We start from the raw sequence: 14281 nt of genomic DNA, 5'->3' as shown, positions 1-14281 counted from the left end.
GAGAATTGTGCTTTAGTCTAATTTTGCATTATGTAGCTGTATCATGTAATTTAAATAATACAAAGTGTATAAGATGAGGCTCTATATCAGCTGATTCTCTACAGTGAAGACTCAGTTGGACTGAGCCTTACTGATAATGCTTATTAGGGTCAATTCTAATATATGATCTTGCTCTGCGGCCCCAGCACACCTGGGCTCCTGCGTCTCTGTGTTTTAGGCTCTGTCAGTAATCCATGCACAACATGGAGTCCAGTCCAGACTGAAGGAGGCAGGAGGTGATTACAGACACCAGGACATCAGTAACTCTCCCTCACACACTCACCTGGATCAGTGTCTGTATGGATGACACAGGTAGGAGACACTGACCTCTTATGCCCCTCCCCACCCCCGCGTGCACCACGTGCGCAGCTGATCCGCGCTCATCCTCCTGTCACTGCACCGGCGCGCGATCTCCATGGGAACGTCGTCACGCAGGAGGAAGTGAACGGGACCGTTTGTCAGAGAGCTTGTTCAGCATGGCAGCAAAGGTAAGCTGGAGACTTTCTAACACACCTGGTTCTCCTCCTCCTGCCGCCGTGTCGGTGAGGTGCCCGGTCCCCGGAGGTGTCCGCCCGTCAGGACGTCCGGCCGGCGGGGCCGTTACCTGCCGGTTAGCCTGCTAACAGGATGTGCTAGAGGTTACACACAGCAATGACATTGAGGCTTTGCTGTAGCCGGTTAGCTAGTTAACGCTAACTTAAAGTACATCAGGCTAACGGCTACAAGTCACCTACCGAGCTGTAGCTTCATCCGTGACGTACAGCCCGTTATTACTCCTCTTTTAACACTTTGTGTCCGGTTCACCGGTTCGTCTCTGTCAGAAGTTACCGGTAACCGTTCATAAAGTGACGTCAGTCCGCCTACAGGTGCCTGGAGCCGTTAAACCGCCCGGTGGTTGATCGATACAACCAACAGACTGATTAATCTATCATCATGTTCACAACCTGTTATCTGATAATCTGACCAGAAACACATTAACACAGTTTGATATAAATTAAAGTAAAACTTGATTTAAAAAAAAAGAACAAGAAAAAAAACTTTGTAAAGCGTAATGATGAGAGAAAAGTCAAAATCATGAGAGAGAAAGTCACAAGTATGAGAAGAAAGTTGAAATTATTAGCAAAAAAGATGATTCTGAGATGAAATGATGAAATTCTCCAATAAAAGTCATAATTATGAGATGAAAAGTCGCAATAGAAATGTGAAATTGTAAACTAAGAAGTCAAAATAACGAGATAAATGTTGACATTTAATCCCAAAACACATCCAATTATGATTTATCTCATTTCACCTTTTTATCTCTTTCACCTTTAATCAGATTGTTTCAATCTCAAAATGTCAATAATTTATACTCAAATAGTTTTTCATAATAATAATTGGATTGTCTTCAACCAGAATCTCCTTAATTTACGTCCCTTTGCTCTCAGGTGTTTACAGTTTAACATTATGGTCTCCACAGCAGTTCCCTAACAACACTGGGACCCTCAACGTGGTCACCATGTAAATCTGAGGGGTCTTAAAGTGATGACGGAGGAGATGAAGACGAGAACAGAACTAGAAACATTTTTCTACACAAAATGATGTGATATAGCTAGAGCTCGACCGCTTATTAGAAATGTATTGATATCTGTATGTGTCTCGTATACGTACGTTTTGTGATATGATACTGAAGAAGATGATCAGTGAAGTTTACTGTTTCAATATCATTCTGGGCAATAAAGTTTATGTTTAAGCTATGAGATATCTTTCCTCCATTATAAACGTGTGTTTGCCAAGTTTTTGATAACCGAATTTGAGGGATCATAGCAGAAAATATGTATTAATGTCTATATTCTGTGTGGATAAGAATATCGGCGCATATCCACAGCAAGAGGATATGGGCGAGTGATCGAGTGAGCTCCACCATCAGTGAGAGTAAATTAACCTTAAATTTAGAATATATAATCTGAGATATGAGTTCTTGAAGAATGAATCTCTGAGCTCAAAATTATATTTAATTGAGTTTTTTGTATTCTGTCTCTGTGATCATGAAGTACTGCGTATGTTTACATCTTCAGGCCCCTCAAAGTATTCAGATTACACATGTCTGAACTGCACTTCTGTCCTGTTTCTCTAACAACGGTGCAGAATGAGCTGTAGCATTCACTTGGCGTAACAAAGTCGTATTCACAAAATGTTCATTAATTGTCTTGCAGGCAGTTCTGCCGAGGAGGGCCGACCCCGCTGAGTTGAAAGCCATTTTCGAAAAGGTAGGATTTTACCTATGTGTTCTTTTTTGTTTTTCTCTTTTGTGTTCGCACTCTTATCAAAGAAGCTTTTCACTTGCCATTCGATTTACGTTTGTTTCCTTTTCGATCAGATTCTAAAGCTCAGCGTGGGTCCTTGCATTGGTGTCTGTTTTTCTCTTTACAGTATGCCAGCGTCAAGAAGAATGACGAGTGCTTCATGTCGCCGCAGGACTTTGTGAGCCGGTTCCTCCATGCCCACACAGACATCCGGCTGTCAGACGAGGCCACGAAGCTGCTTGCTGGAGTCGTGGATCAGAAGAAAGATGGGTTGGTGCTCTGATGTTTCTCTTTTAATAGGATCTGTTGTTTCATATCGATGAACGCGTCGGTACAATGGGTTTGAAACAGAATTGATCAGGTAATCGTCACACCTTTGGAGGGTTTGCTTTGACTGTGATACAAAGAGGGCAAATATACACATAGATTATTTACAAAATGACAAAAAATAGAGGTTCCCACGTGGATTAACATCATTATAGTTTGAAAAGAAGTTGCTGTGAAATTGCTGTGCTGCTGCTGCATCTCTATTTAAACCACACATTCATCTCTTCTAATTATTTCAAGCCAACTCGTAAGTAGTGAGCTTATGAAGGACTCTTATGGAAGCTATCAGTACATGTATTATGTATCCCTTTGATCTCGTGCGACTACCTTTCCTAGTGGTATTTTGCATTTTATAAACAAACCTATGACTGAATCCTTTGGTGTAAAAAAAAAAAAATCACAGAGGGACGCTCATATTTGAATTATATAGCAAAGAGACATCAAACCACCAAAGGGCCCTTTCAGGTGTTTCCTTCTTTGTAGATATACCCCCAATTTCACACTTACTCCTCCCCCCATCCCCATCACCCCTGTTTTTTACATTAATATGTATGTATTTAATGATACATAATGATGGGTAATAAAATGTTAGGGTAAGTCAAAAAAGATAAAAAAAAAAAAAGAAAAACACCCCACATTGCCATGGTAACCACCTGGGCTTCTACAAAGAGCAAAGTGCACATGGCTGCGTAGTTTCATGTTATTACATCTGCTTTAAGGTGTGTGTGTGTGTGTGTGTGTCTGTGTGTGTGTCTGTGTGTGTGTGTGTGTGCAGAGGATGGTGAGATGGAGTAGTGGGGGTTTTGGAATTGGAAAAAAGAGAGAGCAAGGCAGCCACACGCACGCACACACACACACACACACACACACACAGGAAAAAAACACACACATGCACTGTAATTGCCCATGCTATTCAGGAGCACTCGGTTGCATTGTGTGGCTTTGGAGCAGGATAAATGGTGGCCGTGGCATCAGGGTAAATCTATTAGGAACCCATGGCCCAGGCTTTGTATCTAAACCTCATTTTGGTTCTGTGGAGGGGAATGGAAATGATACGGGGGCAAAACAGGGTAAAAAAAAAGTCTGTTTCGACCTTCGTTTGGATGTTATTCCTTTTTCTTTTTTTCTTTTTTTTACAGTTGACATTGTAGAGGCCTTATGATGCTCATATTGTGTGATGTGTTATTTTCCTCCTGAACTTTGATAGATAAATGATTTGATGAGACAGAGTCTGGATGATTATTCTGCAGAGCTGTGTGTGTCGTGAGCACAAAACAAAATGGATATAGAAAAGTAGATACGCGGCGGCATCGGTGCCGTGAGCGCTAGCTGGGGACATGAATGCATTGTTTTTCAAGCACTCATCCGTGCAGACCTCATGAAAAGAACAGACGCAAGACAAAACAAACCACTTTAGTGTTCAGATGTCATGCAAATCTGTTTGCGAACAATAAGATCTGGTTGGTATATGAGTGTAGTATATTCCAAGCTAGTGCGCCTGCTGCTGTTTTTGCCAGGTAGGACTCCATTTCGACAAGATGAGTCAGGGGTAATAGATTTAGCAGGGGGTCGGACGGCAGGCAGCGTGCTCGCTTACTCTTCTCTTGGAGTGTATCTCTGCGAAAGAAATTTAACTTAGATGTGTTGTTTGACTGTGTATGTGTGTGTGTGGGGGGATGTAAACAGTGAAAATGCATTTGTCTGCCTCCCCCCTCTGCGACTGTGTAAATCAGGGGATATAGTGACAGTCGTAACAATCTGTTATGTGGAAATCACTTTTTCTCCCTCTTATTCTTGCCGCTCCCAGTGAGACAGAGAGACAGATAAAGAGTAGACCGATAAAGAGAAAGAATGAAAGTGTTTGGAGGGTAGAGGGTCTCAATTTCCAGGAATCGAATGTTTTGTGTATGTGTGCGCTGACATATAGAAGTAAAAGAGGGTTTAAAGATTTTCCTCCTTCACCCAACTAACTTATGTCCTCTCTTTTTTCGCTTTTGACTTTCTTTGCATTCCTCCGCCCTCATCATCACTCTCTCTTCACACTCTTACAAACCACGATGCACTTTGAGCTCCCTCCGTTTGGTTTCTGCTCCGACTCCCTACCTCTCTGCCTCGCTCTGTGCCGTCTTCCCTCTGATATTTTGATAGAAGCATCTGTTCAAGTGTGAAAAAAACCCACTTCCCAATAGACTCTTAAAAAAACAGCGGAAAAAAAAACTTTGTTAAGGAAGCGTGCTGGGAAAATAGCAGTCTGCCAGCCGCTGTGGACATTCTGGACTCGGACTTGGACTGGTGGGTGTCCACTCTTCGAAACCGAACAGATACTGGCAGAGAGCACTCACCTGGATGTGTGTGTGCGTGTGTGTGTGTGTGCGCACGAATGCTCTCGGTGGGTGGAAGGCTGTCAGTAACAATGCCAAGATGCCAGGGACAGGGGGATTATTGAAGCCCCTCTAGGCCCCTCTCTCCCGCTACTATCAACGAAGGAGAGCTGTCTTTCTATCAGCCGGGCCAAACCAACACCATGCATTTATGTTACTTGTAAACAATGTTTCCAAGCCTGGTTTTCGGTCCAGAGTGTATTTAGATGCCCGCTGAGAGGACAGAGATAAAAGCTAGGTGACGAAGATGAGGTTAGAAAACAAACAAAAATATATGAAATATAGGGTGGAGTTCTGCTGCCGGACAGACGTATCGCAGACAGTTTAAATTGTATTGCATCTGCATCCCAACTAAAACATCATTCAGCTGTCATCTATAGAAACACATGATAGAATGAAGTCTTGTGTGCTACATCTCTCGGCTGATAGATGTCAGAGATATGTCTGCGCTTGTTTAAAGATTTAACAAAATCACGGGAGTAAAGTAAGTGAGTACACAGAACACTGAGGAGACGCCATGCGCTGGTTTCGTGTCTCCAAAGTTCATCCCGGGCTGCGTACATGTATCGGGCAGCCCTGGACGCGCGCCATAGCAGTTGATGGTTGGGAGATGCTGTCGGTTAATTTGATTATTGAGTGTCTCGTTGGGGTTGCGTCCACAAAGCAAAAAAAATGGCTCCCCCTTCTCTGGGTAATCATTTTGCAGCCGTCATGGCGCTGCTAATCAACCATCATAAGCTTCATCCCTGGCTACAAAGCAGTGTGTGAATGCTCACGTGGACTGCTTCCCCTGTGTGTGTGTGTGTGTGTCTGTGTGTGTCTGTGTGTGTTATGGAGATGCCCCCTGGATCTTGTCTGGGCTCCTCGGTCTAAATCGTGGTCCAATCCCTTCATGATCAGCAGCCCTCTCAGTTACACTAATATGCTGATTATCAACGTCTGGGAAAACACAGACGGGACGACCGGGTGTGCATGTAAACTGATGCGTGTGAAAAGGAAAGGATCCGACTTTTTCCCTCGGTTCTGCCCCAGAACCAGCGCTGCATGAAATGGTATGAAGAAATCGTACTGCATTTTCTATATTACATTTATACATGCAATATGCATATATTACAATTGCAGCACGAGTCACGGTTAGTGGGAATTTTATACATTTTACTGAAATAATCTTCTTGATATTTTGATTAAATGTGCAGCCCTGCTGAGAACACTCTCCCAGTCTTTGTGCTGCAAACTGTACCTGCTTAAACTCCTCTATTAACCCCTCTGAGGTATAATATCAGAGTATACTATACATCTGTCAAAAAAAGAGATAATTATTGAGGAGTTTAATGATATTTCTTGGTGTCTGCAGCAATGGTATCGGCTTTGTTTATAGCAGTGGGTCCACGGTCGCAGCAGTGTGCTTTTGTGCTCCCTCCCAACTACTTGCCAGCAGCAAGCTTTAGCTGCTCTTAAGAGCTACCTGCTTAGTTAATGAAACAATATGCTTTCCTTTGTAACAATGACAGCTCATTTGATTTGCCACAGAGGAAATCTGAGTGAAATCTGTTCACTTTTACTCCCTCTTTCTTATGATTCCTCTGTAGCTCTCGCAAAATATACCAAAAAATATTTTTAAGAGTAGACTCAAACCAAGAATTAATCTTGGTCTTTTGTGCCGACTATTTTGGCCTTTTGGTTGAAGGGAAGAATAACATTTTTAGCAGACTACATTCATGAGTCTCTGAAGCCAGTAATCTAAACATGCTTTTCAGCCTTTATTAGATATTCACGGCACTCACCATTTTAAAAAATATTTCCATTTTCCTGGTTATTACTTTGATAAGGGGTACTTCTTGTCAGCACACAGCTCTTCTCCTTCTCAGTCGGTACATATAAGGACATATAAGGATGCAGACAAGCACCCACATGCAAACCTGAAACAGTCCAAACAAACACCTCTAAATTTCATCAGTACCATTATTAATTACAGCAAACAGGAAAATGTAGCCATTGCGTCCCCCCTCCCTCCTTCTCCATACTCCCCCTTTGGAAATTGAAATAGGTTTAATAGATGGATGCTCGGGGACGGCTCATTAGCACTGACCCCTGCTGTAATTATCAGAGCCATTTGTGAAATTCATAATGGACTTGTGGCAACTGTGAACCAGGGCCTGAATAAAGGCTAGACTGCGTGGTCCAGTTCCCCGCAGCAGGATTCTCCCGTGGGGGCTCACGGTACTCACACAATAGCGATGTTTATGTTTTTTTAATTTAATTTCTTGTTGAGGAAGCATGTGGGCATTTGTGTTACTTTGCAGAGAAAGGAGACAACATCCTGCGTGCACTGACAACCTTAGAAAAAGAAGAAGTGTTGGAGAGAAAACTCATCTTTGGTGTTTACTTTCGAGTCATGACATACTCACATTGATGCAGACAAATCAATTTCCATCACTTAAAGTTTTTACCACCTTGACTTCTCTTGAGTTACACTCTGAACCACATATTGTATTAGGTTTATACTGAGTGGAATTATATTTCCTTAACTACCTCCTGACTCTCTGCTCGCCTGTCTACTTGTTTAAAATGGCACGCTAAAATATGAAACTTAATAATTATTAATACCTCTTTTTTTTTCCTGTTGGTGTACAGTTGGCCCTCTCTACCAGCTGCCAGCTCAAACTGGGAACACACACTGAGCTTTTAAAAAATGTTTTATTTTCTTACTGTCACACTCAATGAGTTTATGACATTATATATGGAATAACAGACTACTGGATAAAGGGGCCGCTTGAATTACGCGTAGCGCAGATTGATAGGTTGTCTCAGTGTGCCAGTTTGCCACTGTGTGGCAGTAATTACAATGGACTTTGTGGTTTAATGCAGTGTTAAAATAGCTTGTTTTTTAATTGAATATTCCATTTTATTAGTGCAACTTAGGTTACGCCGTAATTACCTATTACACAACTAAATGAATATCAAAGACTCTGTGTCTCACATGTGCAGCTGATTAAGTATTTATACAGGGAACTTGAAACATGACTACCACATTAACAAATGAACTCGAATGACAGCATTTACCAGTCTTTCACAGTATTCTCCATCTTTCTGCCCTTCTCTCCCCTCTCAGTTTGATTTCCTTTCCGGAGTTCGTAGCGTTCGAGTCGGTGCTGTGTGCCCCAGACTCCCTTTTCATGGTTGCCTTCCTGCTCTTTGATAAAGCGGGAAACGGAGTGACCACTTTTGGTAAGTAGCTCTGCCTCTGATTCATAAGCTTATATATAATAATACTGTAGTCACTTTTTCTTTTGGCTAAATGTATCTTATTCTTTAAATGCTATTCATCGAGGCATTGATGTCAGCATTGTCTTCCTTTACACTTTATATAATTGCTCTACTGTGTTTTGGATTTTCTATCTTAATTGATGTAATTTTGAGCAAACTCTGGAACAAAGAATGTCCTCCATAATTGATAAAGTTGTATTTTATACAGAAGTGCCTTACATTTTACCAAACCATTAGCATACAGTATGTTCTGTAATGATCTTTACAAGAGACTGCTATTATGTACTGACCCCTGGAAAGTACAAATCTAAGTAGCACATGAACAGATATGTTACATAAAGACATTTTTTGTAGTAATTGATAGTGCTGTTACTGTATTAAGTATGTCTTCTCCTCCAACCTTCTGTGAGCATTCTTACTTCTCCCATATACACTTCAGGCATTTTACCTTTTTCTATAATTCCCACAAAATAAGAGACGCTCTTCGTCATCTTCTTTGTAAATTGTGGAGCTGTGCATGTTCTCCCTCAAAAATAAATGTGTACGTCAGGCACGTTTTTAAGGTATTTCATGTTCTTATGTAACAAGAAAAAAAAGTTCAATCCTAAAGACTTTTCATTTGACATTTAACAAAGACTTTTTCAGCAGGGAGCATGTTACTCTTAAATGCACCACTAAAGAAGTTTTCATACAAACTCCTCTTTTATTTATGTGAGCGTCTGACCTCCACTCATCTGTTCTTTGTCATGGTGGCATCCACACCAAAAATACTGTTTGCGGTCCTGTATCTTGCCTGTAAAGAAGATAAGGTTAGGTTTGGAGGTGGAGAGGGCTGGTGGCAACTACAGGATGAAGATGAAGATGGAGGGAGGGGGTGGGTAGCTCTCTTTATGTGTGTGTATGTGTGTGTGTGCATGATTGGCACCATTACCCTGATGCCTGGAAGCTCCGGGGTTGAAAAGGGAAGACATTTGTACTCGTTGCTTATTTCACATTTGCCTAATTGATTTAAACAAGTCTAATGCCAGCCTTCTGTAGGTGTGCGAGGCGTTAAGGCATTAGGCTTGATTTGAAATGCAGCGCACACATCCCACTCGCAAAACAGGGAAGAGTAAGTGAATTTCATTTTAATTGTTGCTGTCGACAGGGTGCAAGATCATTGCGGCTGATTATGTATGCACATATGTAAATTTTCATATTTAAAAGGATCAATTAGAGTGACGTTGTCTCGGTGGCAATTAAAAGGTCTGCTGTTTTTCTGCGTCTCCCAAAGGTTAATGAATATCCCAATGCCTGTGAGTTATGAGACTCACATACAAGTGGAAAATTGCATGAAAAACATAACACACATCATGCCGTGCACAAACACTGACTTCAGTGTCTGCCACTTGCATCGGGCTAACGTTTCACCAAAAGCAAATAACTTGTGAGTCAGATTATAGACTTGTCAAAGTTGCTTTATTGTGATACATTACAGAATTCTGCCTTTTTCTGCTCCGCTCCCTTTTTCTCTCTGCCGTTCATTAGATTAAAGCGCCACAAAATAAAGAACTGCCTACTTTATTACCTATTAAAAACATTAATAGCTGCAGCTTACATTGCATTAAAGGCCCGTTTGTTTTCCTTTGCTATAAACGTCTGTACTCTGATTTCTTTTTATTTCATTTTTCTGTAAAGCCTGTTTTTATTTGATAATAACCCGAGTAATTTCTGTTAAGTACAGGCGGCGCAGTGCTCTGAATTTTTAGCCCTCGAAAAAAATAAATACATAATTTGGTGGAATGTTGAGTTAATAAAAATTGTAACACAGTGAGTGAAATGCCGTTGTGCCTCAGCCAGAAAAGACAAAAAAAGAAAGAGGACTGAGTGTTGACAGGTCTATAAAAGCTGATAATATAACTGGCGAGCTCTGAGGCGGCCTCTCCTTTAAAGAGTTAAAGGCTGTATATTTATTGCCTCATTAAAGTGTAAAAGAGAAAACAATGCACAAGCTGTCTGTCTTCAGAAGGTACTGCTGAGCTGAAGTAAATATCACCTTTCTCTCTCTCTCTTTCCCTCCCTTTCTGTCTTTATAAAAAAAAAAAATTGTTTCTTTCCTCCTCTCCTTTCTTCACTCGTTCGGCGCAGCTTGTTTGGTAATAAGAAACAGGTCGCTCTATTGGTTTGTTTTTGTTTCTTTAGTAAGGCTGTAATTTAGGAGTCATGTTCAGTGTCTCTCCACTCCACCGGCTGCAGAGGCTTAGAGGGTTCAGGCAGAGGAACACGAGTGAGAAGAAAAGGCTTTTCCTTCTGAATATGGAGCCTACACAGCTCAAACAAGTTCTGCCATGTGTCATTCAAGACTGATTTGGAGTTGAGGAACTTAAGGCTCAATCAGAGCAGAATTGTGTTCTGGAGATTGACGTTGACATTTTGTCACAAACAGTCGCAGAATTTTTTTTCTTCTCCCCCAAATCGAATAATTACTAATGTTAACCACATGATAGGAAACACATGCTGTTTGTTAAGAGCTGACTCACAAAGCTTTGTCCCAACAGAGTTTAGCTCTTTATTAGAGCAAACTAAAAACTTAAGACGGAAGAAGTACTTGATAATTGTCTGTTATGAAAGAGTAAAGATGCAGGAAGGATATTATGGAGGGATTTAGACAGTGGTGAAGGTTCTATACATGGTTAATGTATGATGGTCATTATATGTGTAATCGTGGAGTTTAATCTGTACGACCTAAACACAGCCGTTAATCTGTCATCATCAAGGATTCCAAGATAAACTGTTTAGCCTTGGCCTTGTCTCTGATTTTGGTTTAAACTGTGTATATTTTATATATTTTTATTATATATAACAGTGGAGTATAACTCAAATACAATTTTGAGAGGCTTGCATTTGACTGAAGTGCTTTTATTTTATGTTAATTTATATTTCTACTCCACTGCATGTCAGGAGGAAATACTGTACTTTTTACTCCTGCAGTGCATTTATTTAAAAAATTTTACATACAAAACACATTTGTTGTTTTATCGTCTAATAGAATATGACATATTGTTACACTTTAAACTACCAAATATATATATTGTGTACAAAATTAGATCTTGCACCTACAACAGTTAAAAGTTAAGTTACACATTGATGCATAAGTAACAATAATCGTACGATATAAAATAATCACTTGGGCTGTTTGTTTGCATCATAACTATGTTAACTCTTGTTACATTTTGCTCATAATATCTCGTTACTTTTGATTGCTTCTACTTCTCATGGAGCTTCTTTACACTGCTGTGTACTTTCTCTGAGTAAAGTACTTCCTCCACCACTGCAGGCAGCGCCGGTACGCTCCGGCATTCAGTGGCTGCATCTTGTTATTAGGCTGTCAACAGCAACTTGTCATCATTCAGTCACAATTAATTGTCTTTTTTTGTCTCTGTTACAGAGGATGTGAAACAGGTCTTCAACCAGACCACCATTCATCAGCGTATCCCCTTCAACTGGGACTGCGAGTTCATAAGGCTGCACTTTGGCACACAGAGGGACAAGCAGCTCAGCTATGGGGAGTTCACCCAGTTTCTCCTGGTAGGTTTCATGCAGATCACCTGCTCTCGTTGTTTTTCCTCTACAGTTCTGTCTTTGGCCCTTTGTGTGAGTCTGTCGTACTCCATCTTATTTCCAGTCACCATGATCGATTTATATGCCTGTACACGCAGTTTTATCCTCACATGTTGTTTACAGGGTGCTTCTGCAATCCTGTCATGTAACTGTATTGTCAGAAACTTATCTGAGTTTGTCCAGATGAATGTGTGCGCACACTGTACAGAGACACACCGGTTCCCTTCCCCTCTCAAACACAGCCCTCCATATTGACCAGATTAGTCATTAATGAAACACTGAGGTTATATATTTCAGACATTTTCTGCATTTGCTTTTCATTAGCTGACGTCGTACACCTAGCATTACCCTGCTCCACCTACTCTGAAGCAGGTAGAGACGTAGTTCTGCCTCCATAAATAGTATAGCTGGAATATTCCTTGTGTATTTGTGGTGTGCGAGCCATTTTCCAATATGATGTCTAGACTTAAATCGGGCCTGAGCAGAGGGAGAGGTGGTGGAGGAGGGTGGGAGAGAGAGGCCTGAGCTGTGCCAAGTTTGCATCCACACTCACCATGTATCTGAATGAGCTTTTTATATTACACTTAACTTAGACCAGATGGCGTACACACAGTGGGCAGCAGCACATGGATATTGGGACATTGTTGTATGTGCGTGTGTCCTCGGGCGTGTGCATTTGTTATAATGTACAGTGTGTGTGTCTGTGCGTTGGTTCTCCGCGTGTGTGTTTATCTTACTTATCTGCTTTACTTTATGTGTGAACAGTGGCGTGCAAGCTTCGTGCATCTGTGCTTATGTCTGTGCTTTTTTTATGTGTGTGTGTGTGTGTGTGTGTGTGTGTGTGTGTGTATGGCATTGTGGCCAGTGGACGCTGTACTTTCACATTGACGGCGTGCCCGGTTCTCTCCCAGTCAGTCACTCAGTGGTTTCCAGCTCCATCACAGCGGCAGGCCAGCAGCCAGCCACACTCATTGCTCAATATGAAATGCACATTTCCTGCTCATGCTCTCTGTATTTGATCATTTCTCATAGCTTTTGATTCATGTCTTTATTATTGACAGAAGCGAGTGAATTTCACATTACTGTAGGATGCCTCTCTGTGTAGGTAAGGGTGGGGGACGGTTAACAGAGCATTTATTTTACATGTTGTGAATATTTCCATGCATTCTATCCTTTAGCACTTGCTTCATTAGTCCACTGATACTCATAAAATAGAAATATTATAAAGAATATTCTAAATATTTTAACATGAGAGGTAAAAACAGAAACAGACACATTGACATCACTGTGACAGAGTACGAAGTGCTGCAGTTATACTGATGTGGCCTCATTAATTAAATATTTTTTGTCAAATCTTAACTCAAGTTTCAAAGGTAAAAAATGATATCCTCATTTACAGATGCAATTCCTGAACTCCTGGCTGTGTCCTAACCTTTCTCAGCCCTTGTATCTTATCCTACGACATCTAATCTAAAAGTGTAAACTCGATTCTTCACTCATCAGTCGCCCATTCTTGCTTGTATCCCTGTTTAGAGTGATCACAAGCTGCCTGTATCAATTTGATGAGTGTCAGTGGAGGAGAGGAGAGATATAGTGGTGCACAATAAATACACCACATTTAGATGGAAGAAATATATATATATATATATATATATATATATATATATATATATATATATATATAAATCAACACACATACATATGTGTGTGGATTTTTTAGTTCCAAGAGGAGGGAGCAAGTTTACAAGTTTAAAAACAACACATCTCAATCGAGTTATTGATGCTATGCTCAATACATCCTAGCCTTTCTTACTCTCAGATGTGCATAAACTGCAGGTTAAAAACATTTTTAAATTACAAAAATGCTAAATTAACAGTCATCATATTGGTGTTTGCCTTGAGACAGGGGTGATTGGTTATTGGTGTTGGCTGAGAAATATCTATCACGCATCTCTAGATATGAAGACATGGTCCAAGAAATGAAAAGCTAAGAGGCTAATGTCGATGTTAGCTTCTCCAACAGGCCGAAATTCTTAAGTTAGGACAATTCTGTAATAGACACAGTTTTCACAGTATTATCGTTTCTCCGTAATGCAGTTACTAAACCTGTTTCTGTAATACCAAAAACCCCAAAGTGATTTCAGAGTCAAGACAGGTCAGTAACGAGGCTCCTTAGCTAATATTCAGATATTGGAAGTTCAGTCTTATAGTGTGTTATCAGCTGCTCCAGTGATTGATGACAGGGCAATTAGGATAGGCACAACAACATTTCCTCAATCAGAATTTAAACCTGTGCAATTACTGCACACTTTGTGATTGCACTACTACCCAACGCTGGTATGATACGTTTATAAAGAGACAAAGCTTTTGTAAATGTCAGCC

General features: G+C 40.7%; 1 protein-coding gene across 1 annotated transcript in view; it reads left to right on the top strand.

Moving 5' to 3' along the window:
* Positions 1-405: 405 nt before the first annotated feature.
* slc25a13 (solute carrier family 25 member 13) overlaps positions 406-14281 on the top strand; it is a 50156-nt gene continuing 36280 nt past the window's right edge. Inside the window, exons 1-5 of the mRNA XM_030412222.1 lie at positions 406-527; positions 2235-2288; positions 2452-2594; positions 8145-8260; positions 11727-11866. Of these exons, the coding sequence (XP_030268082.1) occupies positions 516-527; positions 2235-2288; positions 2452-2594; positions 8145-8260; positions 11727-11866 (465 nt within the window). The 5' untranslated portion in view covers positions 406-515. The remainder of the gene's footprint in view (positions 528-2234; positions 2289-2451; positions 2595-8144; positions 8261-11726; positions 11867-14281) is intronic.

This window comes from Sparus aurata, chromosome 3 (assembly GCF_900880675.1).
Source record: "Sparus aurata chromosome 3, fSpaAur1.1, whole genome shotgun sequence".
Classification (NCBI taxonomy): Eukaryota; Metazoa; Chordata; class Actinopteri; order Spariformes; family Sparidae; genus Sparus; species Sparus aurata.
The sequence above is the reverse complement of the archived record's forward strand: the minus strand, read 5'-3'. Positions and strand labels throughout refer to the sequence as shown.